The sequence below is a fragment of the Panthera onca genome, chromosome E1 (genome assembly GCF_046562875.1).
Source record: "Panthera onca isolate mPanOnc1 chromosome E1, mPanOnc1 haplotype 2, whole genome shotgun sequence".
NCBI classification, from domain to species: domain Eukaryota; kingdom Metazoa; phylum Chordata; class Mammalia; order Carnivora; family Felidae; genus Panthera; species Panthera onca.
In genome coordinates this window covers 44,794,480-44,819,184 of record NC_138352.1, presented here as the reverse complement: position 1 = coordinate 44,819,184, position 24,705 = coordinate 44,794,480, and the positions used below count along the sequence as shown (strand labels likewise).

The following is a 24,705-nucleotide window of genomic DNA, read 5'->3' as shown; positions in this document are numbered from 1 at the left end:
TGAAAACTCATGTTCACACAAAAATCTACACACAAATGTTTATAAGATTCATAATCACTGGAAATAACCCAAATGTCCTTCAATGGGTAAATAAACAGTGGTACGCCCATACAGTGAACTACTACTCAGCAATAAAGGAAGTGCTGATTCATACAACATGGATGAAACCCAATGCATTTTGCTAAGTGAAAGGCTATGACACTCTGGTAAAGGGAAAATTAAAAGGACAGAGAACGGATCATGGTTGCCAGGAGTTGTGGGGGGCAGTGGGAAGGATTTACTTAACACAAGGGAACTCTGAGGGTAACTGAACTGTTTTATGCAGTTATTATGGTGCCAGATACACAACTCTGTATTTGTCAAAACCCACAGAACTGCACTGTACCACAAAGACTAAATTTTAATGTGTGTAAATTTAGAAATCAACCAGGATATGTGGGGAGGACAAAATGCAGGCTATAACAGATGAATCTTACTTTATCACAAATGAATCATTTAATTACACTGAAGAGGATGGTGCAGAAAAGAATGAATGTAACTCTGAATCTTAGGACCTAAATAACTTTGGGAAAATGACAGGATACTGAAGGCTAAAAACAAAAAACTGTAAACCAGCACTGCCCTGCAGTTGGTAAACTTGTTCCTCACAAAGGTATAGGTAGGTCAACAGTTCCGAAACTACTTGGTTTATATATTACAGTTAAACAAGTAAGTATATATAGTGTAGCTGGGCCGCCTGGGTGGCTCAGTCGGTTGAATGTCCAATTCTTGATTTCAGAGCTCAGGTCGAGATCTTGTGATTGGTGGGATCAAGCCCCACATTGGGCTCTGTGCTGACAGTGCAGAGTCTGCGTGGGATTCTCTCTCTGCCCCTCTCCTGCTCACACACACACCCTCTCTCAAAACCAATAAATAAACATTTAAAAAATAAATATACTATAGCTAATGAGAGACAGGCTGTTAGAGAAAGCTATAATAAAAGGGGAGGCTATAATGAGCACTATGGAGTTGGGACTGGTGTTGTAGGCATCAATTACAGACTCATGATTTATCTTCTTAAAACATATTTGCATATACATACATATACAAAGACGTAGAGACGTTCGCATGACTAAGTATACAGGTGGTTTCCTATTCTCTCCATTGATAAGGACTAGAAGCAGTGACACTCCAGAAACTACACGCACACCTTAACACCCCAATCTTACTTTTTAAATACCACTGTCCATAAAAAGAGGCAGAGGAAAGACAAGATAAGCCTGGAGCATCTTGTGGGGGGAGAAGAGGGAAAGGAGGAGGAAGGAACATACCAAAAGGATACAAAAGCTAACCTGAAAGAGCTTCCGATAGCCAAAACTAGAACTGAACTTTAAAATAATGACATATTGGATCATAAAGAATAAAATAATATCCATGAGTGCACACTGATACAAATAAGTGGTCGAATAAAAAGCTAAATGGGAAAGAAGGGACTTTTCCTTACAAAATTCTAATAATAAATGCATAAGGAACAGGGAAATAGAAAACAATTAGAACACTGCAGTCATAATTGTTGTAGGCAAGATCCACCAGTAGGTGCTAAAGGTAGTAAGAGTTTAAGCAGAAAGAGTATTTGCCTCAAATATTTAGTAATTACAAAGGGAAAAACTGTAAATAAATAGTGTGAATCCCGGCAAACACCAACTTGACCACCTAATCAAGATTAGTGTCATCAATAATAAATACCTGCACTATATATAGCCCCTGATACACTGCAATGAGAAGGGCATATCACATCTGTGGTAGTTTTCCCAATAATGCTTAATCTCAGTTAAATATGAGAAAATATCAAACAAACCCAAATAAGGGAACATTCTATAAAATAATTGGTCCTCTTGGAAAATATCAAGGTCATGAAAAACTGGAAAGACTTGAGAACTGTCACTGACCAGAGGATACTAAAGAAACATGACAACTAAACGCAATGTGGGATGCTGGACTGGATCCTGGAACAGAAAAAGGACATTAATACAATAACTGGGGGGGTGTCTGGGCGGCTTAATCAGTTAAGCAGCCAACTCTTGATACCAGCTATGGTCATGATCTCGTGGTCTGTGGGATGGAGCCCTGCTTCGGGCCCTGCGCTGATAGCACAGAGCCGCTTGGGATTCTCTCTCTCCCTTTATCTCTGCCCTTCACCTCCCTGCTCACATGTGTGCATTTTCTCTCCCAAAATAAACATTAAAAAATAAATTAACTGGTGAAATCTGAATAAATTCTGTAGTTAACAGTACTGTAAACAAGACTAATTTCCTAGTTTTGATTACTATTCTACAGTTATAGAAGATGTTAACAAAAGCAGAAGCTGAGTAAAAGCCGCATGATGGGTATATGGGAACTCTGTCAGGACTTTTGTATCTCTTTGTAAATCTAAAATTACCCCAAAATAAAAAGTTAAAAAAATAGGAAAATCTGGAGCTTTAAAATTATTAGGTATAAAAATGCTGGATTTGGTTCAAGTGTGAAGAACTAAAAAAAGTACCAGACCAGCAATTCATTCCATCCTTGCCAGTGGTGTGGAACCTTCAGAGAATCACCTAACCTCCCTAAACTGCATGTTTCTCTGACAAATGGGTAGGACACACAAATCATCTACCTCAACGGTTACTTAAGGATTCAATGACACAGTTGGTCAAAGCTGTCCAGAAACCATGTCTGTGCACACTGCAAGCATTAACTGCTATATCCTTTGGCTTAAGAGAAAACATTCATTAAGAAGAAATTTTCTAGGAAAGAAACACGAAATAAAAATACTAAATACTGGGGGCACTTGCTAGCTCAGATGGTAGAGCAAGGGATTCTTGATCTGGGGTCATGAGTTCAAGCCCCAAGTTGGTGGTAGAGTTTACTTAAAAAAAAAAAAAAAAATAGTGAAACAAGGTAATGGTGGAAGGAAAAGACTTAAAAGATACACAAAGTGCCAGAAAGTAGAAGCACCGTAGAGGAACTCATTGGAAATTTATGTCCACTACTCATGATTTGCACAGACTGCAGGTGATGACAGCTACATGTAGGAGAATGGGAGTGAAAGGGGGGGACTGCTCTTGCAGACCAGATCATGAACAACCAATGCGAAGAGGGAAAAGGAACTGGTACCTTCTCCTATGCCTTCTCCTCCTCTTACTGCTACCTAAAGTCTAGCATAGCCAAAGCAGACATATCACCCCAAGGAAGAGGGAAGATTTCCTGGCACCACTGAGGAATTCAGTGCAGACTTACTATATAACATGACTAGAATTTGGGAAAGTAATTATATTTTTCAAAGATCCCACTACTGGGGTGCCTGGAAGGCTCAGGTGGTTAAGCGTCTGATTTTGGCTCAGGTCATGATCTTGTGGTTGGTGAGTTCGAGCCCTGTGTCAGGCTCTATGCTGATAGCTCAGAGGCTGGAGCCTGCTTCCATTTCTGTGTCTCCCTCCATCTCTGCACCTCCCCCGCTCGTATTCTCTCAAAAATAAACAAACATTAAAAAAAAAAAAAAAAAAAAAAAGATCCAGCACTACTAAATGCTAACAGGTCCTTCACCTTTGAAATCGTTTGGTCTTCAAGAGCAATGGAATGAGAGAGGATCCCAAGCAGACTCTGCACTGACGGCACAAAGCGTGAAGTGGGGCTCGGATTCATAAACCATTAGATCATAACTGGAGCCAAGACCAAGAGTTAGATGTTTAAACCAACTGAGCCACCCAGGTGCCCCTTTCAGCCTTCTTATGATTCTAGAACAGGACAGTACCCCACACAAAAGTAAACACAAAACTAATCAAATGTTCACCTTTTTGACTTAAAAATCATGCTTTTTCAAACATAAACGTTCTATACTAAAAAAACCATGAAGTTCCCATTAATATCAACAGAGCAGAAGCCAGCAATTGTTATCTGTAAAGGGTGTGAGAGTAAATATTTGAGGCTCTGGAGCCAACAGGTTTCCTTAGCGGGTACTCAGCTCTGCCTTTGTACGGCAAAAGCAGTCACTGACAAACTATAAATGAATGGATATTAATATGTTCCAAAACCACTTTGTTTCCAAAAATAAACAGCCGTAGGGATTTGGCTCAAGGACAGTAGTTGTCTACCTAGAGAGAATGGCAGACACTTGTTAACTGAATCCCATTTTTCTCAATGGACTGAAAATTTATATATGCTGCCTATTTCTTACCATTTTATAATTCACAAACAAAATTACTTGAAGTGAACTGGAGCCCAACAAAATAGGCATCATTTTCTTCACCATAATGGAACTGCTTTTGAGTACTCATTCTGTCCTTTAGTTACCTACCAGTTAGTTCTTGGTTTTTGGTACAACATGTTTCCGACTTTAATTACAAAACAGAGAATTTTATACCAGGAGGGCAGGTTCAATATCATTTCTTTAGAACCTTGCATTTTTTGCTTTTCAAGAGATAGACTTTATTCTTAAATATGGACTCAGAATATAGGAATAAGTTAGCTTCCTAAAATACATGAGAATACAACAATTAAGCTCAAATATTTTCCCTACAAAGTTTTTGTGCAAGTGTAAAGAACCAAATACTTTCCAATTTTCCTACAGCTGTAACAACCGAAAATAATCTTGCTATCAAAGTAAACTGAAATCCTACCAATTTAAAAGGGTTTCAGTAGCCCGTGTGGCTCAGTGGGTTAAATGTCTGACTTTTTTTCCTCTTCCAATGTTTACTTTTGAGAGTGACACAGTGAGAGTGGGGTAGGGGCAGAGAGACGGAAAACGCAGAATCTGAAGCAGGCTCCAGGCTCTGAGCTGTCAGCACAGAGCCTGACCTGGGGCTCAAACTCACAAACCACGAGATCATGACCTGAGTTGAAGTCGGATGCTTAACTGACTGAGCCACCCAAACACCCTGACTCTTTTTTTTTTTTTTTTTCCAGAAAGAGACAGCATGAGTGGGATAGGGGCAGAGGGATAGGGAGAGAGCAAATCCCGTGCAGGCTTTGTGCCGCCAGCTGTGGAGCCTGATGCAGGGCTTGATCCCGCAAACTGTGAGATCATGACCTAAGGAGAAATCAAGAATTGGACACTTAACCAACTGAGCCACCCAGGCACCTCTGACTCTTGATCTCAGTTCTGATCTTGATCACAGGGTCGTGAGTTGAAGCCCCATATTTTTAAAAAAAGGAAAAAAAAAAAAGAAAAAAAATTATGGGGAACCTGGGTGGCTCAGTGAGCTGAGCATCTAACTCAACTTCAGCTCAGATCATGATCTTTGGGTCTGTGAGATCGAGCCCCACGTGAGGCTCTGCTTGAGATTCTCTCTCTCCCTCTCTCTGCCCCTCCCCCACTAGCACCTGCACTCTCTCTCAAAATATAAAAAAAATTTTTTTTTAAATAAAATGGTCTAAACCAGCTCTCAACTTATCCAAAATAAGGAGAGCACTCCTGATTGTTTTTATACATAGCCTGAAAGCATCAGAAGAGCTAGAAAAATACTTAAGACAAAAATGTACCATGATCCAAATATCACTATGTTATTCTAGGGAATCCACTCACTAAAAAAACTGCAAGGTCATGAAAATTAAGAGCAAAGGTTAAGAACATCTATGATTTTAAAAAGTATATCCAGACGCCTGGGTGGCTCAGTAAATTAGACATCTGGCTTTTGTTCTCAGCTCAGGTCTTGATCTCAGGGTTGTGAGTTCAAGCCTCACTTTAGGCTCTGCACTGGGCATGAAGCCTACTTAAAAAAAAAAAAGTATACCTCCTCCCAATAAATGAGAGAGAGATACCTCAAAATGCTACCCTGTAGATTAATGACCTAAGAGAATCTCATGATTAAATCATGTGTGCTAGAAGCTTTACAAGTAAATTTTCCCAAATGAGCAGTCTACTCTCAGGCTTCTCTTAGTTCTTAACCACATGTAGTTTCCCATATTTTAAAAATAAATAAAATTATAAAGATACACAGGAAAACACGGAGTTCTATATCAAATAAAAGTGAAGAAAGAGCTGCTAACAGTGAGAGATTCAAAGTAGTCAAACATATTTGTGTTTGCAGGTTCCAACTAATGAACCTCATTAAAAAAAAAATCTACTCGGGGCGCCTGGGTGGCTCAGTCGGTTAAGCGTCCGACTTCGGCTCAGGTCACGATCTCGCGGTCCGTGAGTTCAAGCCCCGTGTCGGGCTCTGGGCTGATGGCTCAGAGCCTGGAGCCTGCTTCCGATTCTGTGTCTCCCTCTCTCTCTGACCCTCCCCCATTCATGCTCTGTCTCTCTCTGTCTCAAAAATAAATAAACTTAAAAAAAAAAAAAAATCTAATCAATCCGTACAATGGTTTGCCCTCAACACTAAAGGTGTAAAATTGTTACTTTATATCTTCATCTATTACAATGCAGTATAGAGGTTAACAAAAAGTCAGATTAAAAAAATGTCAACAATTGGGGCGCCTGGGTGGCGCAGTCGGTTAAGCGTCCGACTTCAGCCAGGTCACGATCTCGCGGTCCGTGAGTTCGAGCCCCGCGTCAGGCTCCGGGCTGATGGCTCGGAGCCTGGAGCCTGTTTCCGATTCTGTGTCTCCCTCTCTCTCTGCCCCTCCCCCGTTCATGCTCTGTCTCTCTCTGTCCCAAAAATAAATAAAAAATGTTGAAAAAAAAAAAAGAAAAAAAAATGTCAACAAAATGTGATAAACCGAAAAACATTTCTAAGAGATACTGAAATGTGTTAAAGATTGTATTAGTTATGTTTTAGAGCACTGCATGATAAACTACCTAATAACTACATGACACTACACCAACACTATCATGTTAGTAAGTGAATGCTAAATTTTTACTTCTCATATGAATATAGTACTTAAATATTTCCAACTAACTTTAAAAATTTTTTTAAATGTTTATTTATTTTTGAGAGAGAGAGAGACAGAGCATGAGTGGGGAAGGGGCAGAGAGAGAGAAGGAGACACACAATCTGAAGCAGGCTCCAGGCTCCGAGCTGTCAGCACTGGGCCTGACGTGGGGCTCAAACTCATGAACCGTGAGATCATGACCTGAGCTGAAGTCAGATGCTTAACTGACTGAGCCACCCAGGCGCCCCTCCAACTAGCTTTTAAGGAGAAAAAGCAATCATATATATTACCAAGAGTGTAAGAGTATAAAATATAAGTAAGTCTTAATTTCCTCATGCATTTACTACTAACAGTCTATAGAGCTTAACAGCCTCAACTGTACACAGGCAATGTGAACAGGAAAAAAAAGGGTGGGGGACTTCCTGTCCCACTTTTAATAAATTGCAGAGGCATAATATTTTCTCAAGTTCATTTTATTAACAAAAAGTGCGACCTGTTTTGAACAAAAGCCAACCATGAATCACAGAATTTGGCAAGACATTAGACATGGAAAAGCAAACAATCTTCATTAAGTAAAATATAAGTAGAGGAGGTGCCTCTCACATGTATTATATTCATGCTTCTTCAATAGTCTCTTACCAACTTTCAGTGTATTTTTTCACAAATGCTATAGCAACTCAAACACAAATCCAGGAGCACAATGGAAAGTTTGGCAATTATTTTGGGCTAATTAAGTATGAAAGTAAACATTATACCACAGTTTCATGTAAACCACTGTGCAATGTGTAGGAATCTTTAAACATATTGACACTGAAAACAATGTCCAACTGATGAAAATAAAAGAGACAAGAGGGCTGTAAACTACTTGTTGCACTACAGCTGTTTAATAAAAGGCAGGAAAAACTGAAATAATTGTAAATGATCTTCCATGTGTTCATATGGAACATGACCAATTCACATGAACTTAACTCATTTAAAATTCTGTATGTAAAAGTCATATAATAGAAAGATTATGCCATTAATCAGTGTGTCTACACCTGAACAAACAAGAAAAGATAAATAAATTAACTTTTAGTCAGCCAACATACTCCAAAGAGGAGATTCAGTCTACTTTTGCTTTATTTATTCACATAAAGTATCTACAGGGCAGAATCTATACATAAGTAATTTTTCTCTTCCCTAATTTACAGGCACTAATGAAGCTATAAACTATGATTAAAACCCAAACTATAAAGTGGTCATTTAAACACAACTGAGAATCTAGCCAAGGATAGAGGGGTACCGAGACTGAGCAAGTTACTGAGCGCATGCACGGTCTCTACGTACACTGTCCGGCAGTTAACCACCTTTCTACTGCAGGAGACAAACTGCCTTTTAGGAATATACTGATTTACTAAATTAATTGAGGACTACACTGTTAATTCATTACATTACACAAAATTCTTCCCACACTGCTAATTTTGTCCTGTGTACTAATGTCATATACTACAATTGTGCTACTTTCTAAAGTTTCAGAAATACTATTTCAGGTAGAGATGATGAAAAAAATAAGACCAAATCTGATTATCTGACCGATGACAAATTGAGCACCAACTAAAGCAAATCTCAGGGTCAAGGTAGCTTGCAAGTCAGTTCTCTGGATTTGAAAATTACCTTCCGCTGTTTCCATCAGTATTAAAGCTGAGGTCTTCAGGGCCTATTTGTTCACCATCAGGAAAACTGGAATGCGTATCTAATATAAAAAATTAAAAGCAGATAACAGTTTTTAAAGACCAGTATTTTCTTTTCCATGTCTTTAAGTGATCTTCCTAAGCATGTTAGTTAAGTGACAAAGATTCATGGGTTGTAGACAAACCTCTGTCTTCATAGAAAATTTGTTATCTGAATCAGGTATAAGCAAGCACAAAGGAAAAAAAAAAAAAAAAACAAGAAAAAGTAAAATGTGTAATACCCATAATTAGAAGATGAAAGTCACTGCCTAACTTTGTTCTCCTGGGGACACTGTGGGAGCAGCTGAAGAAAGGAACAGGAAATGATGATGATGTATATACTTTGAAGACTGACTTTGTAAACATTAAAATGTATCTTAAGGCAAATTAAATTGCACATGCAAATATCACTAAAAAACCCATCAGCACTCAAAATAACGTGCCCAAAATCTAGCTGCTTCTTTCAGAAATAGAAAATTACTAACAGTGTCATAATACCTAAAAACCATCAACTGCTCAGCTCTATTTTGGAAACAAAAAACAAAAAACAAAAAAAACTAGAACTTCAGGGAAATCTGTAAAATTGTAATGCCAAAAACTGGCATAAGCCTAACAATGTTGCCATTCCAGGAAATCTTGCAGAGGAATGCTAAGACTGATCATTAAAGTCTCTGGATAAAATATTAATAATGGGTGATGGATGTTAACTAAACTTAATGTGTTAATCATTTCCCAATACATACATACTATCAAATCATTATGTGGTATTCCTAAAACAAAACAAAAATACTAACAATGACTTTATCTCAGTGAGTTTTATTCCTAAAACTATTTTGGGAGGAAGAGGAAATTTAAAAAATGATGCTTCCATAAACTAAATGCATTTCTAAGAAGTCAGAAAAAAAATCTTTTAAAAAGTTTCCTTATTAAGCTAGGCTACTAACATCTAATAACATCTGAACCCTCCCCAGGGGTTGATAAGCATTTTCTTATTATGAAAGAGCAGATAGAAAATATTTAGGTATTGTAGGCTACAGACTGCCTCTATGGAAGAGTCTTCTCAGTGTTGTTTTTGTTTTTAAAAGCTCTGTACAACATAAATGCTATTCTTAGGTTACAGGCTATACACTAGAGCAGGTTGCAGATCCCGTTCCATTAAGTAGTATCCAGCAGGTATCTGACTAAACAGTACCTAGCACATTTTTTCAGTACTCACCATTTAGTTTACCCCATAGAATATTGTTTCACAAAAGACAATAATTAAAAAAGAAAAAGAAGCAGAAACAGCAGAGAAGCAGCAGCAGAAGCAAAAGAAGCAGCAGCAATAGCAGCAGAAGAGATGGTTTTATTAATCTCTGTGAAATGAGACCATGTGCCGCACCTTCATCTGGGGGCTGTGCCATGAAAGAGTCGTTAAATCCTCCCATGCTGGTGTGCTCTTCCTGCTCCTCATTCTCAGTGTCACATTCAATATCACTGTCACTACTCATTCCTGGCATGAAAGAAGGGGAGAACATGTTTCTGAAATGAAACCACTGCTAGTGAAAGGAAAACAAAGTCTCCTCGCCCACTAAACTGAGATTCCTACTGAATTTTACCCTAGATCCCAAGACAATGGAAGACACCAAACAAAACAAATAAAAAAGTAACCACACAAACCTCAGTTCTCATTAGTTATTTAGAGCAGTGGTTTTATTTTTGTTCTCAAAGATTAAAATTGCCCTTTCCACAAGTAGTGGAAAGTACCTGCAAGCAGTAATTTGAAACCAGTATTAATTTCATTATATTGAGAATATTTTTTCCAAAGCAAACAGTTTTTTCTAGAGTCATAAGAGATAATAGAAACTTTTAATCCTGATTCAATATAGATGTAATCGTTTCTAGCCTAAAACATATAAATGTTATATAAATACACGGTTATACTTACACATATGCGTGTATATAAGAAATTCCAAAAACTCTTAGCAATAAATGAGTTACTATCCCATTTCGGCCTCCAATTTTGTTTTTACGTACATCAACTGACTCTTAAACGAAATATTCTAAGTGCACCCAGGTGGCTTAGTCAGTTAGGCATCTGACTCTTGATTTCAGTCCAGGTCATAATCTCACAATTTGTGAGTTTGAGCACCCTGTTGGGCTCTGAGCTGACAGTGTGAAGCCTGCTTGGGATTCTCTCTCCTCCTCTCTCTACCCCCTCCCCTACTTGTGCTTTCCCTTTCTCTGTCTCAAAATAAATAAATAAATAAACTTAAAACAAGAAAAAAGAAAAAGAAGAATTCTATAGAAAGTGCTTCTCTTTCAACAAGATAGTGACCAAGAAAATCTGGAAATCTTCCTGCTATAAGCCCTTATACATGCTAAAGAAAATATAAAAAAAGGTATGTTAATGAACAGCCCATTTAAAAGAAAGAAGAGAGAGGTGCCTGAGTGGCTCAGTTGGTTAAGCCTCCAACTTCGGGTCAGGTCATTATCTCACGGCTTGTGGGTTCGGGCCCCACATCGGACTCTGCGCTGACAGCTCACAGCCTGGAGCCTGCTTCAGATTCTGCGTCTCCCTCTCTGCCCCTCCCCCACTTGCACTGTATCTCTCTCTCAAAAATAAATGAATGTTAAAAAAAAAAAAAAAAAAAAAAAGAAGAGAAATACACAGGTACCAAAACAAACAGGTAGGGAAAACTAACAGGTCAGATGCCACAGAAACCCAAGATTTAGATGTGAACATCTTTAATATTCCCTTGGACCCACCACAGAAAGGGAGTTGAATGACTGAAACTTATTTCCCTGCATAAAGCTAAAATTCTTATTGAAAGAACGGACTAGAAAAAGTCTGCCTACTGGTATAGGAATACAGTCTCCTGCCTGTTTCTGCTGGGCTCAGCTGATCTCAGAATTCAAACTAAGGCCTATGTGCCTAATTTAGGTTTGGGATTTAAAGTTGAGGTTTAAGTCTCAGGAAATTAATACAAAAATTGGTCAGGAGCTAGTGCTATTTGAATAAAGCAGACGGAAAATCTTCTGGAGTAAAGGTTCTAGGTAAGATGGAGTAATAAGCACATTCCATTCCATCTTTCCCACTAAATGAAGCTATAAAACCTGGACAGAATCCATGAAGCAGCTCTTTAAGGGTACTGAAAAGTAAATAGGAACAGGTATATTGGTGTAGACCAGAATTTGAAGTACCACCACCAAACTGTCAGATTTAACATTAAAAAAAAAATTTTTTAATGTTTATTTATGTTTGAGAGAGAGAGGGAGCAAGGGAGGCGCAGAGAGAGGGAGACACAGAATCTGAAGCAGGCTGTAGGCTCCGAACTGTCAGCACAGAGCTCGATACAGGGCTCGAACTCACAAACCGTGAGATCATGACCTGAGCTAAGTCGGACGCTTAACTGACTGAGCTACCCAGGTGCCCCAAACTGTCAGATTTAAATAAGATCCGGAATCTCATAACATATTAAAAATATCCAGGATACGGGGTGCCTGGGTGACTCAGTCGGTTGAGTGTCTGACTCTTGATTTTGGCTCAGGTCATGATCCCAGAGTCATGGGATGGAGCCCTGTGTTGGGAGCCCAGCGTGGATCCTGCTTAAGACTCTCTTTCCCTCTCCCTCTGCCCCTCTCTCCCACTTGCTCGTGTTTCCTCTCTCTCTCTTTCAGATTAAAAAAGAAAAAAAAAAAGAATCCAGGATACAATCCAAAATGAGTTCAGCATATGAAGACCTAGGAAAAGACAATCAACAAACATCAATGCTGAAATGAATGAGATGCTGGAAGTATCTAACTAACAAAGACTTTAGAGCAGATATAGAAGTGCTTGTGAATACTCTTAAAACATTAAAAAACAAAAAACAGAAAAACTTCTCTGGAGGGAAGGTTCCACAATCCAGGTCATAAATTATCACGGCGGGGGGGGGGATATGTTTTCAGGGGAGGGGTAGATGAGGCAGAAAAAGATTCTTAGAAAGGTGTGTTCTAATTAAAATTTACAAAACAAAAAAGGCAGGCAATCCACCTGAAATGAGTCAAGCGAAATACACAAATATAAGGACAATACCATGATTTTTTCATAAATTAAAATAAGGACCTGTTTAATATGAGAAAGGAAACTTAAAAAATTATTAAACAGACTTTCTAGAAATGAAAGATACAGTCATTAAAATTAAAATATTAATAGATTTAAGCAAAGTTGGAAAAGAGGTTAGCAAACTTAAAGACAGAACTAAGGAAATTAAACAGAATATTAAAGAAATAGAAAAATGAAAATCATTAAAAAGCAGTTAAAATATAAGGGGATAAATGGTGATAGTTCCACTGTGTCAAACAGACTGCCACAGATAGCAAGAAAAACAAAGGACAGACAATGCATTAAGAGAAAACAGCAGAAATTTTTCCAAAATTAATAAAACATTCTAAATTGAATGAAAATAAAAATTCAACATATCAAAATTTGGGAGATGTGGCTATAGCAGTGCTTACAGGGAAATTTATACCATTAAATGCTTACATTAGAGAAGTAAAAGGTCTCAATAATCTAAGCATCTATTTTAAGAAACCAGAAAAAAGAGTAAATAAACTTAAAGCAAATAAAAGAAAGGAAATACAGAAAATAAAATTTGCAGGAAACAACAGAAAAAGAAATCAGTGACACAAGAAGTTAGTTCTTTAAAAACATCAATAAAATTGAAAAGCTTCTAAGGAGACTAAGGAAAAAGAGAACAAAATTACTAATATCAGGAATAAAACAGGGGACATCACAACAGATTCTACAGACATTAAAATGATAATAAACAACTTTATGCTCATGAAATTAAGAACATCAATGAGATGAAGAAATTCTTTGATAGACACAAACTACCAAAGGTCACTCAGGTAAAAACAGATCACCTGAATAAGTATTTTACCTACTAAAGAAATACAACTTGTAGTTAAAAGAACTTCCAACGAAGAAAACTATAGCCCCAAATGGCTTTACCAGTGAATTCTTCCTCTTCTGTTTCCAAGAAGAGTTTTTTGTAGTACTATTTCTCCCTTAAATATTTAGAAGACATAGGCTGGGTGTATGGACATTTCTGAAATCTCCTTGTTCAGCAAAGAGAACTAAAACTTTCCTGCTATAAAAAGCAAAGTACGATACTTCTTCCTTAGAGACCAAACCAGCTACTTCCATGAAGCACCACCTCCACCTTGTGGCCCTTCACGGAACTGTTGCTGAAAATACTAAAACCCACTATACAAGTGGGTTGAAATTCAGGCAAAGGCATAAATTTGATCTAGAACTAGTGTTTCTGAATTCCTGACAGATTCACAAACAAGGAAATCATTCTCTGGATTCTCAGGAATTCCCCAAATCTTTCAAACTCTTTATTCATTATATATCTTTAAAAGTTGGGAATTATTTTGGTCCCCAAACTTCCTATTTCTTAGAATACCACTCACTGGATTCCTATGAAGTATAGTATAAACTTATTATTTATTTATATAGTACCAGACAGGGCCACGAACACTTAAGAACGTTCCCTAGCTTTGTGAATGTAATGAGAAAGCAAAATTGGTCTCCTGACCTCTAGCTTAATAGTTGGCCATACCCAATACTGGGTCAACAGGTCCTGCACAAATCATTGCAATCAGTGAGAGGAAAGGGGGGCACCTGGATGTCTCAGTCGGTTAAGCATTCAACTTTGGCTTGGGTCATGATCTCATGGTCGGTGGGTTCAAGCCCCACGTCAGGCTCTGTGCTGACAGCTCAGAGCCTGGAGCCTACTTCAGATTCTGTGTCTCCCTCTCTCTCTGCCCCTTCCCCACTTGGGTTCTGTCTCTCTCTCTCAAAACTAAATAAACATTAAAAAAAAAAAATTTTTTTTTTTTTTTAAAATAAGTGAGAGGGAGGGACACCTGGGTGGCTCAGCCAATTAAGCGCCTGACTCTTGGTACCTCATGGTTTGTGGGTTTGAGCCCTGCATCGGGCTCCTTGCTGACAGTGTGGAGCCCGCTTGGGATTCTCTCCCCCCACCTCTCAAAAATAAGTAAGTAAACTTAAGAAAAAAATTTTTTTAAATAAGTGAGAGGGAGTGAACATAAGGTCAAACACTTTCATTGTTTTTAAAAATGAAATTAGCTGCTGTCAGTCAACAGACCACAAGCTATATGCTGTGCCTTGCCCTGTATATTGCAATGTCTACCCACTGCCTACCTAAGTAAATTAGTGATATTTTACCAACTCTAAGAAGTCGGAATACTTGACCTTTCTTAATCTTACCAGGTGTTTATAGGTTTTCAGAAAACTGGCTTTCATTGATAGTAATTATAAGATACCATTAAATGTAAGATGCCACAGAGATGTTAAATGCAGAAAACAAAATCTGCATCTTACAGTGAAATTTGAAGTAGGATATTTTTATATCACCTACCACATTTTTTGAGCATCCACTATATGCTTAGTACTGTTAGTACTGTACTTTTAGTTCTAACTCCCTTATTGATGGGTGCTCAAATTTCAGATGCTTAGGAAATATATTAACCACTTGGTGCAACAGACACTAATGTTTTACCTGCCTCACTCTTTTCTTTTTTCTTAATGTTTATTTATTTTTTGAAAGAGAGTAAGCAAGAGAGGGGCACAGAGGATCCCAAGCAGGCTCCAACGCTGTCAGTGCAGAGCCCAAAACAGACTTGAACCCATGAACCATGAGATGATGACCTGAGCCAATATCAAGAACCGGATGTTTAACCAACTAAGCCACTGGGCACCACTGCCTCACTCCTTTCTAATACAGAACCTCAATGCTGTTTGGTCTTCCCTCTTCCATATGGCCACATGGAATGGGTCAAGGAGGAGAACCAAATGTTTATAGACTTTGCCAAGTTTCCTTTTTCTGCCAGTGATTAATGAGATATAAGAGGATGTTAAGGTGCTCTGATGGGGAAGATGGGGAAAAAATGAGTTCTTGAGAACACTGAACATCTAAGTTTTCCAACCCTGAAACTGCCCTACCACAGTTATGTGAGACTTCATGTTAATATGACAGTATACCTTCCTTTTTGTTTAAGCGAATTGAGTTTTTGTTAACTTACATAAAAATCTCTTAACCGATATCCCAAAAGGGATCAGTTATGCTGGAGTATCAAACTGTATTTCTCTCTTAGGTTGCCAGTAAGATTTGTAACAGGCATGTCATGGCTTTTCCCTGGGATGGATATATTGACAGCCTTGACTTAACTGAAAGAGATTTGTGCTACTTCAATAGGAGCTCAATCAGAGCATATTCTCTCCAGTCTTAAACTGCACAAGGAAGACACTGGTCTACCTACAAGAATTCTGCAGGGAGGGTATCAACTGGCAGCAGCATTGACAGGGATATGGGTAGTGTCAACCTTTTCAGTATCAGGCCATTAAAGACAAGATTAATGTAAGGTTGTCCCATATGGTCCCACTTAGAAAAAAGCTCTAATGCCTGTCATGTCTAAGAAGACCATCTCATTGATGGGCAAATATATTTAACAGACCTCCTTAGTAGTCCCAAATTCCCAGCCAGTAACACAAACAATGCTTTATTTTAAAGTTTCTTTTTTTTTTTTTTTTTTTTTTTGAATGATTATTTATTTTTGAGACACAGAGAGATAGAGCATGAATGGGGGAGGGTCAGAGACAGAGGGAGACACAGAATCTGAAGCAGGCTCCAAGCTCTGAGCCGTCAGCACAAAGCCTGACGCGGGGCTCGAACTCACGGACCATGATATCATGACCTGAGCCAAAGTCAGATGCTTAACCGACTGAGCCACCCAGGCGCCCCTTAAAGTTTCTTTAGGAAGATTTGAGAGACAGACAGACAGACAGACTGAATGACTTACCCACAGTAATCTGACACAGAAAATTTTCTTAGGTATTGTGCTCAAATAAGAGCCTTGTGTCTCCTAAGCACGGATACAAGACAAACCCATTTGTTGACTTCCTACCAAGGCTTGTAAGTATAAAGAATAAAGGTTTCTTGAGAATTGCTTCTGCTGATAGAATATTACCACAGCAGCAAGGCCCCACTCTCCTCCTCTCACAAAGTAGATTCCAAAAGGCTCAGAGCTCCTTTTGTCCACTGTATTCCCTTCTTCCAGCCTCATCCATTAGTTTTCTTCTCACTGCCTATCCTGGAACTCCAGCGGTAAACAAGCTGTTTAGGTCCCAACAAACTGCAAGGATGTACTTCTGTGGCACTGTTGATTGGAATGCTTACAGCAGCTTTTCTTACTCAGTGCTGAGCTCTTTATATCATATCGCTCCTTATATATTACTGGGTCACATGACTACTTTACTCTAAATATCAGAATTTGAAAGACTTGAAAGTGCATGGTAGACCCTAAAGGTGGACAATTAAATGCCTTTCTGTAGTTTATGATAAGCTATCAATAATTATCTTTAAATAAGAAATGAAACTGTTGTCAAAAAGTTTCAGGGTTTTTGGTGCCAAGTAGCTATTTACATAGAAAAATTGCTAAGATAATGTTAACTTACGAGTTTAAGGCTGAAATTAAGTAAAAGTCATCTTCGCACCTACATTAATTTAACATTGCTTCTCACCAGTTTTCCTGCCCCTAATTCCACATCCATTTCCCCACCCCAAATCCATTCCCCACAATGTGCCTAGAACAGAAATTTAAAAACATAATTTTATTATCTTACTTCTTGCTTAGACCCCAAAGTGCAAATTCCAAATTGTAACTAGGACATACAATGTAATGCTTCAAGTTCTGTCATCTGTCTCCATTCTGGCCCTATCTTTCACTAGTCTTCACCTGACTAACTTGTACTCATCCCTTAGGATCATCTTTCTGAAGGTGAACTAGGTTACTAAAAAGCACTGGCTCTGGGTTCAAATTCTGGCCCTTCCATTTATTAACTCTGTGACTTTGGGTAAGGTAAGTTACATCTCTATTTCATGGATGCAAGACACACAAAAAAACTTCCATGCTGTTCTGCCATCTTGGCTCCCTTTAGTTACATCTCCAGACTAGGGCTTACTCACCTATAAAATCAAGATAATAAAGTAACTATCATGTAGGCATGTATTGAAAAAACAAGGTAAATCTGGTAGCCTTTAGCAGTCTCTAATAATAATGAGGACTTAGTAAATATTATGTTGTTTTTATTATTACACACCTGTCCTTTGAGCTCCCTATATACTTTTATCACAGCACCCATCATTCTTTCTTGGCTATTAACTGGTCCGACACCTGACCAGTTTTCAATTGCCCTCCCTGCCCTCCTCCTACCACCACTAACACATAATACCCACCAGCATACTTGAGAACTATACCTTGTACCCATAGGAAACTATGATCTACTCTGGCAAGTAATTCTTAGAAAGTGGTCGTCCCTAGTTGAATCATTCAACTCAACCAGTGGTTCTCAACTGGGGATGATTTTGCCTCCCAGGGGACATTTTTGGTTATTGTAAGTCAGAGGAGGTACTACTGGCACCTAATGGTTAAAAACCAAGCATGCTGCAATGCACAGGGCAACCCTCTACAACACAGAATCGTCTGGCCCGAAATGTCGATGGTGACAAGTTAAAGAAATCCTGAACTAAACAGCAGGTTCAGGAATAACTTTTTCACCAGCATCAAATGTATGATAGGCAAACCAGAAATTTCATATGCTGAATGAATAAAAGGGGCCTGTAATTCCAGTACATGCTATAAAAATTTAAGTCACTGCAATTTATAAACTATCCATCCATCCATCCATCCATCCATCCATCCATCCATGCACAGTAACTAGCTAATACCTACAGGTCCTTTCTATAAAGATTTTTAATCAAAATATTTATTTCTTAATGTTTTATACTTGATCCAAGCCAAAAGGTCAAGAAATGATTATTATTTCTTAACATTTTAACAATCAATACTTCACTTTAAAAATCTTTTTCAGGTCCCTGGCTGGGGCGCCTGGGTGGTTTAGTCGGCTAAGCATTCGACGTCAGCTCAGGTCATGATCTCACCATTTGTGGGTTCAAGCCCCGCGTCAGGCTCTGTGCTGATAGCTCAGAGCCTGGAGCCTGCTTCAGATTCTGTGTCTCCCTCTCTCTCTGCCCCTCTCATGCTCATGCTCTGTCTCTCAAGAATAAATAAACGTTAAAAAAAAATTCTTTTTGGCTGCCTGGGTGTTTCAGTCGGTTAAGTGTCCGACTCGGCTTCAACTCAAGTCATGATCTGGCAGTTTCATGAGTTTGAACCCCACATTGGGCTCTGCGCAGGCAATGCAAAGCTTGCTTGGGATCTGCTCTCTTGCCCTCTCTCTCTGTCCCTCTCCTACTCATGCTGCCTTTGTATCTCTCAAAATAAATAAACTTAATATAAAAAGAAAAAAATAATAAAAATCCTTTTCATTTAGTCTCTTCTATTGAAATAATGCTGCTGCCAAAACGCATATAATACTGTGCTCCACCAACTAAAAGGGAAAAACCTGAAAATGCCACCACTCCTACACCCTCTCACAGGGCAGCCAGAGGTATATGGTGGCACCTGCATGCTACAGCAATTCATCAATCATTGAAATTCAAATAAGTGCAGAGGTGGAAGGCAGCAGAGTTTCAGTAAGAAATGGGGGAAAAAAAAATCAATGTCAAAGTTGACATCCTTTTCTGCTGACATATAAAGGACACAGCAATGGTAAAAACACACAGAACACCTTCTGTTACTCAAAATTACAAAATGTCTTCTATGCTTTTAAATAAAGAATAATGAACCTGGAAGAACATGTAGAAGAATACTAGTAATGTAACTGAGAATGAATTGGCAGAGTTGAAATCAGTTACCATAATGGATTTTTTTTTAAGATTTTTAATTTTTATTTACTTATTTTGAGAGAGGAGGGAGGGAGAGGGAGTGAGAGAGAGAGAGAGAGAGAGAGAGAGAAAGAGAGAGAGAGATTGATTTGATTGATTGAGGCCAATGTGGGGCTCAATCCCACAACCCTGGGATCATGACCTAAGCCAAAACCAAGAGTCAGAGGCTCAATCAACTGAGCTACTCAAAAGCCCCAAAGGAGTTTTTAAATGGTTAAAGTTTGGAATACAAACATTAATCAAAACTGCCTTTTATTATTTTTTAAGTTTATTTTATTTTACTTTTTATGAGAGAGTGAGCAAGTGGGGGAGAGGGAGAAAGGATCTCAAGCAGGCTCCACACTCAGCACAGAACCCAACACAGGGCTTGATCCAATGAACTGTGAAGGTCATGACTTGAGCCGAGATCAAGAGTCGTGCACTTAACCAACTGAGCCACCCAGGTACCCCTTCTTTTTTTAAGACTGTCCTTAAAAGACAAAGTACTGGGGCGCCTGGGTGGCTCAGTCAGTTGAGTATCCAACTCTTGATTTCAGCTCTAGTCATGATCCCAGGGTCATGGGATTGAGTGTCACACCAGGCTCTGTGCTAAGCGTGGAGCCTGCCTGAGATTCTCTCTTCCTCTACCTTTGCCCCCCTCTCTCGCTTAGATGCTTTCTCTCTCTCTCAAAAAACAAAAGGAAGGAAGGAAGGAAGGAAGGAAGGAAGGAAGGAAGGAAGGAAGGAAGGACCCAACAAAGTACTTAACAATTAACATTATAATTATATTATATATAATAATCTATAATTTTGTGCATGCCTTCCCCTAAGCCTGTGAACATATCTAATCTCTTCTTTGCATATCTAGAATACTCAATTCCTATCATATAGATGGCTTAACACATTAATTGAATGAGATGTGAATGAGTAGATGAACTGTCTATAGATTCCCCTCACCCTCCTGCAAATGTCCCATCTAAGTAAGATGTGTCCTTTTATGTACCCAATTATCCATTTTGCCTTCCTGTGTGCTCGATGTCCTAGTAAATTAAATTCAGTGGCACAATAAATGCTGTATTCAGATCAACCATGTTGGATAGCAATGTCTCAATAACTTAACTACCCCCCAACACCAACACCAAAAAAAGATCATTATTCTCACCTTCCACCTAATTATGACTTTATCATTCCATACCTTCCTCAGGTGCAGCTGAAGCTCCTTCAGGTAGGACAGGCTGTAATTCCCCAGTTTCAGAATTATTTTCCAAATCAGTCATCTGCATTCCTTCCAGACGACCACCTTTAGCAGTAGCCCTCAAAGAGGGAGAAAACAACCTGATATTTTTGTGTAACTAGTCAGCGATACAATAATCTACATTTTCTTCTTGTCCTGAAACTGAGCATGAAACTAAGTAGGGTATATGGCACTAGTGCTTTATTTTTTAAAAAATCCAATAGAAGATTCACAATAAAAGATTAGAAAATGATGGACTGTATCAATGTCATATCCTGGTTGTGATATTGTATCAGTTTTGCAAAATGTTATCATTAGAGGGAAGTACGTAAGGTGTATATAGGATCTCTCTGTTTTATTTCTTAGAACTGCATGTGAACATATAATTATCTCAATAATAATTCTGATTAAAAGATAAAAACAGAAGTCCTAAATAATAAGTTCTTACTAATATAGAAAGACTTTTGAGATATATTACTGAGAAAATAAGGTGTGCTTTATGTACTAAAAAAGCTATATAGTCACAGTTGCTTAAATATGCATAAGAACTGAAAAAACACAGCATATATAAAAAATTAAAAACAGTAGGGAAGTGTGTGGGCAGGGGGTTGGAAAACTAACCAGATGGGAGACAAAGATGGGGAAATTTTCACTTAATACTCTTTTCTTACTTCCATTTTTAACCACTTATTATTAGTATTTAAAGTTTTTGCTTACAAACTACTATAAATTAGGGAAGGGGAAAAAAGACACAAACTAGAAAACATCACATAAGCCAGGCTAGTGATACAATTAACTGTAAAGTGAGGGTCAAAGCTAAGGGCTGCAGGTATTTATAAAGGATTTTACAGTCTAGAAAAAAGTCTACGTTCATAAATATTTAATTGTTATGACTAAAGGCAGATATAAATATCTCCATAACAAACAAAATATAAAAGCTGGTTGTAGCTGCAACGTGAATATGGAATACGTATAAAATCAGGCTAGGTAATGGGGAGGACAAGATAACATCTAATAATTATAACACCTTTCCACTGCTTAAACTGGAGCTAAATCAGAAAACTAAATCACACCAACTGTTCTTTACATTTGATAATTATCCAGACCTTAAAACTATATAAAATTAAGTAAATTTAAGGGATGTTATTCTCTCTCTAATTCAAAATCATTTTCAAAGTCTCCAAGGTAGAACTATTCCATTGTTTAAATTTAGAAATATATTTAATATCCATAAAATAGATCAGCAGATGGGTATTAAGGGCTCATCGAGCACGTTCACAGACAATATATCCTATAATCACTTAATCTTTTTAATTGGTAAAAGTTTAATTGACATGGCTGGGATGTGACTTTTTGTTTCCCGGGTGAGAGATAAAGGTGATGACTACCAAACAGTATATCCTTTTGAGAAATTCCAACTATGAGTTTTGCAGACATTTTCATAAGAGAAGAGAAAAAAAGTGAAAGTACAAAAGCAGTGTTAAAAATAAAAACGCTAGAATTGCTTTGTTCTGTACAAAACATGCATAGGAGATCTATGACATAATGTAGCCTAGCACAAGTGTCTTAAAAAATGTGGAGCAGGGGCGCCTGGGTGGCTCAGTCGGTTAAGCTACCGACTTTGGCCCAGGTTATGATCTCACAGTTTGTGAGTTCAAGCCCTGCTTTGGATTCTGTGTCTCCCCCTCTCTCTGCCCCTCCCCTGCTCATGCTCTGTGTCTGTCTGTCAATAATAAATAAAGGTTAAAAAAAAATTTTTTTTTAATTAAAAAAAATGTGGAACAGATAGAAAAAAATAAAAAAATAAAGTAAAATAAATTTTTAAAAAGCTGACACACACAACAAAAACTCACAAGGCAGAATTCACACAAGGTTACACAATATTATTCTCTTAACTTCAATGATTTCTAACATAACAGAACCTCTAATAATATCTCATTTCATTCCACTAAGAAAAGAAAGTAGGGTCTCTGGTACTTTAGTTAGATTTTAATACAACAAATAAACTTTATATCTGCTAAAAAATTAACGAAGTAGAAATTTATTTTACTCATTATGATATAGACTTAAGAAGTGCTATTGAATAAAGCTATTGGCAATTATTCCACTACATAAACAAAAGAACTTACCCCAAGGCGACCATTTTCCTCCTTTTCTCAACAGCAGGTAAACCATTGAAAACTGCAACCACAACAGCATCTGAATCCAAAGCTTGACACTGCCGGTCTTCGGATTTGGGCAGAATATCACCGATACTGCCATGTGTTAAGGCTCGGGGAGAACTATGCCTGCTCCCAGACTGAGAGCTTCCTGGGGAACCTACAGAAAAGAAATGGGATACTCTGAAAGAAGGCAAACAAAAGTTCTCTAGTTTCCACTTTAGAATGTCTCACTACATACACATTTTTAAACTGCCGGAAGACTCAAAGCCAATTTAAAGACATATCTCAGGGTTTTTTTGATGCCAGGTATTTAAAATTAAGGAGTCCAGAATATGAGTCTAATGATTGCATTTTATTACTGATGGGTCTGTTTTTGGGAGATCAAGAACTTTCAAATCAAGTTTCAGCACTGCTGGTGCCTTTAAACATCTAAACCTACCTATACCATAACATCAATTTCAAATAACAAACATCTACACACTGAAATTACATTCTGAACTCTCCAAATTTACCTTCAGACAGAGTTTGACAGTCTCCCTTTGAACGGCTATTTTCCCCAGAGTCTATTGCTCTTCGAAGTGACAGACTACCTGCTATACTGGACCGAGCTGGCTTGGGTGAATTACTCTTCTTATTTGTGGCTGCAAAGACATTTAAAAATATCTTTGAATAAGGTAAAATAGCATAAGACTCACTATGCAGGCACTTAGGGGAAGACTAATCTTATGGAAGGTATTCTATCTACTGTGTCCAAAAAACCTAGGACACTCTGGTCCCAAATGGTTTATTTAGGGTTATACGCAAAAAGCATTCCTATTTTGCTACTCATGAAGCCAGACCAGAAAAATATCAGTAAACTCCAAAAGAAAAATCCTACCAGATATGAACTCCAATCTCAATGCCAAAGTATTAACAACAAAAAGATAACCCTCCAAACACTTGAAAATTGTAAATTATTGGATTAAAAAGAAAATCAATGAATTAAAAACGAACCACAAATATTTCAAGATGTTTGTGGCTAAGACAATAATTGGGGAAAATGTATATAGCCTTATAATGAATTAGGAAAAAATGAAACTAAGTGACCTAATATGCACTGAAAAAACTAGAAAAAGAATAAAAATAAAGAGTAAGCAGAAGACATGCACTTAAAGGTAATAAACAGGATCAGCAAGGTAGCAGAATGTAAGACCAAAAACTGATTGTCTTTTTATAGATCAGCAAAGAACAACCTAAGAATGAAATTAAGTAAACAATTTTATTTACAATAGCATCAAACAGAATAAAATACTTAGGAAAAAAATTTAATAAACATTAAGACTCGTACACTGGAAACTATCAAACACTGTTAAGAGACAAAAAAGATGGAAAAATTTGCATCTTACTTAATCAGGGGCACCTGGGTGGTTCAGTTGGTTAAGCATTGACTCTTGATTTGGGTTCAGGTCATGATCTCGCGGTTTGTGGGACTGAGCCCTAGGTCAGGCTCTGTGCTGATGGTGCAGAGCCTGCTTCAGATTCTCTCTCTCCCTCTCTCTTTGCCCCTCCCCTGCTTGCACTCTCTCTCTCTCTCAAAATAAATAAAGGAAGAAAATTAAAAAAAAAATAAAGATGGTGGGAATGCAAGCTGGTGCAGCCACTCTGGAAAACAGTATGAAGGTTCCTCAAAAAACTAAAAATAGAACTACCCTACGACCCAGCAATTGCACTACTAGGCATTTATCCAAGGGATACAGGTGTGCTGTTTCGAAGGGACACATGCACCCCCATGTTTATAGCAGCGCTATCAACAATAGCCAAAGTATGGTAAGAGCCCAAAAAGGAATGAAACCTTGCCATTTGCAACTATGTGGATGGAACTGGAGGGTATTATGCTAAGTGAAATTAGTCAGAGAAAGACAAAAATCATATGACGTCATTCATATGAGGACTTTAAGAGACAAAACAGATGA

General features: G+C 38.0%; 1 protein-coding gene across 7 annotated transcripts in view; it reads right to left on the bottom strand.

Annotated features, from left to right (window-relative positions):
* TRIM37 (tripartite motif containing 37) overlaps window positions 1-24,705 on the bottom strand; it is a 145,761-nt gene that overhangs the window by 7,073 nt on the left and 113,983 nt on the right. For 2 of the 7 annotated variants that reach the window (XM_060647748.3, XM_060647743.3), the window contains 6 exons: window positions 23,266-23,394; window positions 22,721-22,910; window positions 20,553-20,692; window positions 9,922-10,032; window positions 8,485-8,563; window positions 7,287-7,868 (listed from right to left, as the gene is read on the bottom strand). In XM_060647748.3, coding sequence (XP_060503731.1) covers window positions 7,850-7,868; window positions 8,485-8,563; window positions 9,922-10,032; window positions 20,553-20,692; window positions 22,721-22,910; window positions 23,266-23,394 — 668 coding nt within the window. In that variant the 3' untranslated portion in view covers window positions 7,287-7,849. Of the gene's footprint in view, window positions 1-7,286; window positions 8,564-9,921; window positions 10,033-20,552; window positions 20,693-22,720; window positions 22,911-23,265; window positions 23,395-24,705 lie in introns of those variants that run through there. The other 5 variants (XM_060647745.3, XM_078437363.2, XM_078437364.2 and 2 more) reach the window with 5 other exon arrangements.